This window comes from Olea europaea, chromosome 15 (genome assembly GCF_002742605.1).
Source record: "Olea europaea var. sylvestris chromosome 15, O_europaea_v1, whole genome shotgun sequence".
Lineage (NCBI taxonomy): Eukaryota > Viridiplantae > Streptophyta > Magnoliopsida > Lamiales > Oleaceae > Olea > Olea europaea.
Window position 1 is genome coordinate 1,117,505 of NC_036251.1, and position 5,136 is coordinate 1,122,640.

Genomic DNA, 5,136 nt, shown 5'->3' on the forward strand with positions numbered 1-5,136 from the left:
CGTGACTATTTAAACATGATTTGGTTTGCTTCTATCATTGACAGCACAACTATAATGAACATGCATTCATTATCCACCCAATGCATGAGGCCCATGTTCTTATAAATTGACTTTTGTTACGCCCAGTATTCAAAAATATCAAATAAAATTCATTTTTTATGAGTTTACAATACTACTAAAAAAATAAAAAATAAAATAAAAAAATTAGGTTTGTTTTCATAACTGTACTGGCATTTTTACAATTGTTACAACTGTTACATGACTATTTAAAAAGGATTTGGCCAGATTTTCGTCAGTGTGCAACTATAAAGGCCAATTTGCCTCACCCTCTACTCAAAAGACCTACAACATTACTTGAGTGAAATGATAACTATGTACTCCTTAATTAATACTCTTCATATCCCACCAAGCTTCTTTCATTTACTCCAACCAACGGCGTACCCAAGATCGAAGTCCAGCTAGGGCGGGTTGACTGTTGACTTTTGACCTTCAACGATCGGACTAGGACCGGTTGACTGTCGACGATTGTAATAGTACGATCATTTAATAAAATTAGTTATATAATATTAAAAGTTATTCAATATATGTAAATGAACTGAAACGTCAAAATTGTATGCATACGAAAATATACTTCAATACAACCTAAAATAGTAAAAAAAATACGATACAACCTTACTCAGTTACTCTGTAACTGTAAACTTAGACAACTATGTTCTACGGGGTCTCATGATTTGAAAATGTTGCAATATTATCTCATTCTCAAGTTTTTTAAAAATAACTTTCTCCACATAAACCACCAAATTTTCATTCAACCAGTCATCTCCCATTTTGTTGCGCAAATCACTCTTGATTAGATTCATAGCAGAAAATACCCTTTCAACACTTGTAGTTGCCACGGGTAATATCAATGCCAAGGTGAGCAGTCTATAAACCAATGAAAAATAACAGGAACTTCCAGTTTCAACCAACTTCTGAGCTACACAAGATATGCTATTGAGATTAAAGAAAGCTTCGTCCATTCTCACAAGCAAAAAAACTTATCAAGTTGAGGTCTAAGTAATAAAAGCTCTTCACTATTAAAGTCCAAAGGATAGAACTGAGCAAGATGTAGCAATTTATTCTTATCAAAAGCTGCAAATGAATCTCTTGGACTTAAACATGAAATGCAAGTAAAGAGCTCAGTAGTTGTTTCTAGAAAATGATCATTCAACTCTTGCAAGATTGAGTCTATCGCATGACAATACAAATCAACATAAAAGCGATGAAAATAAGTCACCTGCTGAGCTACATGCCTAGGTCGACCTTTCACTACTACAATATCCTCCATATTGGGCACTAAAATATGTCTATCAACACAAAACTCAATCACCCTACTCAACAAAGTATCCCAACCATTCTCTCTCAGGTTCTGCAATGCACATTTACACAAATTCAATAACCTCATTGCATTCTGAATATCCTGATCCCTTTCCTATAAGGCTTGTGAAAGGTTGTCTGCAATTGTAAGAATTTCAAACATAAAGTGGAGACTGAAAACAAACTCAAATTCCTGCATAGCATTCATCTGTCTTACGGCCGAAGATTTTTGATCTAAATGTACGCCATCTTCTAATATATTTTCAAGAACATCTATGATAGCATTAACCATATTAATGAAACGAGTAATTGTCAGTAGATATGAACCCCACCTAGTATCACCTGGGCATTCCAAACTCATTTCTTGAAACTGACCTCTTCCACTAGTAAGTTCCCCAATATTAAGCTTCTCCAGAATATTAGCTTGATAACTTGTTCGAAAAGCATCTACACGCTTACATGATGCACAAACCAAATTCACAATAATAGCAAGTACGTTAAACAAATCACCAAGCATACAATTCCTATGTGTGACAGATACAATTGCCAACTGAAACTGGTGAGCAAAGCAATTAACATACATAGCATGTGGGTTCTCTCTTAAAATTAAAGCTTTCAACCCATTGAACTCACCTAACATATTACTCGCTCCATCATAGCCTTGACCTCTCAGGCTAGATATGCTCAACCCACGAGTAGAAAACATTGCATCAATGTCATCCTTCAGTGATTGGACACAAGTATTAGTGATATAGGACATACCCAAAAAATGCTCCTTCACTTGCCTACTTTTATCAACAAACCTCGAAATAATTGCCATTTGTTCTTTTATAGAATTATCACGAGCCTCATCAACAAAATTGAAAACAAAGAATCACCTATCTCATTGATAATAGCCCTTGTCGTCTCTACGGCACAACAATTAATCAAATCCTTTTGGATGATTGGTGAAGTCATTTGGTCATTTTCAGGAGCATTACTAAATAATACTTCTTTAATTTCTTTACAACGAGCTGCATACCAGTTCAGTAACTCAATTAGATTTCCTCTATTAAGAGACTCTTTCGATTCATCATGACCACGAAATGACAATCCTTGCATCAAGAGAAATCTAGTACAATCTAGCACCGTATTCAACCTGGTCCTATAACTTTGTTGTTGACTACTACTTTGGCTAGACATAACATAGGAGATACTTTGCTTTTGATTCATCAAGTTGGTACACTTTGTAAAAGCTTGATTATGAGCACTATCAAAGAGACCGACATGATCTTTCAATGTATTTTTGTGCTTCCAATCCCTAAAGCCGGTCTTAGTAAATATATGGCCACCCCCTCTATCGGGTTTGAACAAGTAGCAATGCAAACAGTACGCCGCATCCTTTTCTATACTGTATTCCAACCAATGAAATTCGGAGAACCATTCTTTTCGAAAACATCTATTATCATTCCCCATCGGTCTTCTTGAAAAATCATGTCCATATGGTTGACAAGGACCCTTTTCCAAGTATGCCATTCTAACATCATCTCTGATATTAGGATCATACGACTCGATAGGGGACGTGTCCCTGGATCAGATACAAGATCATCCACATTAAATTGAGCTCGGGACTTCTTTGTGTTATTCAATAACTCTTGTGCTCGACTAGAATCAGTGACGGGACTAGATGCACAATTGGAAGTAGAAGAATTGGGTGTGGACTTTCGTTTTGGTTGAAAAAATCGTTCCATAATCTGCAAATGTCCCAATTCATTTTTCAATTACAATTGATTAAAAAAATAACCAAGTACACATGGGTTATAAAACCAACAAAGAATCACATTAATGGACATAAGAACATCGATCTATGAACACCGTTTTGGAACAAAATAAAAGGTAAAATTACTTTTATTCTATTATACAGTTTATTCATTTATGTGAAAGGATCAAACACATCCTTATTGTTTTTCGTCTATCCAATGATCAAAGATGCTATAAAATGTCACCAATGCATGCAAACGAATGAAGTGAAAAGAAAAAAATGTAAATAAATAAATTCAAATTTATGTAGCGAGACAAACTCGTCTGTGTTCATGGAAGACAGAATGAGATCGTCAAATTATTAAATAAATATTACTTCCTACACCTCTTTCTGCAAAAAAAAATTCGGAAAATCGAAACAATTAGTTAAATGACAATTTCTCAAATTATTTTCCTTATTTATTTTATCATTTTTCTTTCCTTTTATTTAAAACTCAAAACAAATGTAAACTATAAAGCAATTAATTTCAGTCAAATTACCGACGAGTAAAATGTTGGACACAACTTGAAATTCAAGATGGTGGTATACTGGTATTACAAGTTTACAACTACCACGTGGGTTAATTAGGCAGTTGAGTACAGTAACAAAATCCAAGCCAAATCAAAATAGAACAAAACCAAAAAAAAGAACAAAAAAAATAAAGAGGGAAACCCGGAAAGAAAAAGAGTTACCACTTACCAGTAGGTAGACTCGGTAGGTGGTAGTAGGCGCTTCGGGTCTTCGAGTTCGGCAGTTCTGGTCTGCAGCGAGCCAGCATCCAGCGACTGCCTATCTACGGATTGCGGTGTTGCCGGTGTGGACTCTGGATTGGAGAAAGAAGAAGCAAGGTTGAATCAAGGAAAGAGTTTGGTATTTGGGGAAAAATCACAAATCACAAGATTCATAACCCAGCCGGCAGCCACCACGATGTCACGAACGATTCAAATGAGATGGCAAATGGGTATTAATATGGATAATGGGTTTGGATAAATTAATTTGACATTTGGGCTAAATAATAAGAGACCCAACATTTTGTGCAAAATCCCAGACCAAAAAAAAAAAAAAAAAAAAAAAAAAAAACTAAACGGATTTCCTTCTTCCTTCTTCTTCTCCAGGCGACTCGGCGACCACACTAGTGACACTGCCCGGTGGCTCTGTAGATCCCGAAAGAGCCAGCAGGCACGGTCGCGCCCCCTCGTCGGGTGCTGGCTCCACGCCTGACTCCAGCAAACAACTTTTAGTGCTCTATCTCTGCCCTTTTCACTTACTCTCTAAATGTGTTGTCATCTTTATTCTACCCATTTCTGGCATAAATTCAAACTATTTTTCAAGGGCTCACACGGTCTTAGTTACTGACTGAACTAAAATATTTCAATTTGTAAAATAGAGAAATACAATATAAAAATACTAGAAAATCAATGTGAAGTTGCATATACATAGTTGGCATCATCAAGGGTGATGATGGAAACTACACCGTGACCCAATTGAGATCTGATGAGTACCTAATTGCGTTCTTTACCTGTTGGGAATTTACTACATGCATAGCGAAATTTAAAATAATTTTATTACCCATCGAGGATCTTTTTTGTAATAAATTCTGCAAACTTTTTCGGCAATCTTGGAACACGAACAATCATGATATCCGCACACCACAACTGTCCAATTGTCCAACTTTCAATAGTTTACTATCCATACAAGGGAACAACAATGAGAGATTGTGATTGTTCTTTTGTTCTGCTAGCAAGATTGTGAATGTATGTTGTGATTTCTCGAATTTTAACAACTTATTAATAGAAGTTTAAGGGGTTTGACCCACATTAAATATGTCGGCCCATTATTTAATTAATCTAATTAATTAAATTTGTTCCATAATTTAATCGATTAATCAGTTCACTTAGGCCCATTTATAAGTATCCCAATTAATTAACTTTATAAATGTCCAACACTTGTCTATTAATTAGTAATATCATTCTTCTAGTTCTTCTTTTTGTGTGCAATTT

General features: G+C 35.4%; 1 protein-coding gene across 1 annotated transcript; it reads right to left on the reverse strand.

Moving 5' to 3' along the window:
• Positions 1-1,021: 1,021 nt before the first annotated feature.
• LOC111410919 (zinc finger MYM-type protein 1-like) lies at positions 1,022-2,176 on the reverse strand. The gene is made up of 2 exons (XM_023041514.1): positions 1,538-2,176; positions 1,022-1,408 (listed from the first exon to the last, which is right to left on the reverse strand). The coding sequence occupies exons 1-2, from the start codon at positions 2,174-2,176 to the stop codon at positions 1,022-1,024; spliced, it is 1,026 nt and encodes a 341-aa protein (XP_022897282.1).
• Positions 2,177-5,136: the final 2,960 nt, after the last annotated feature.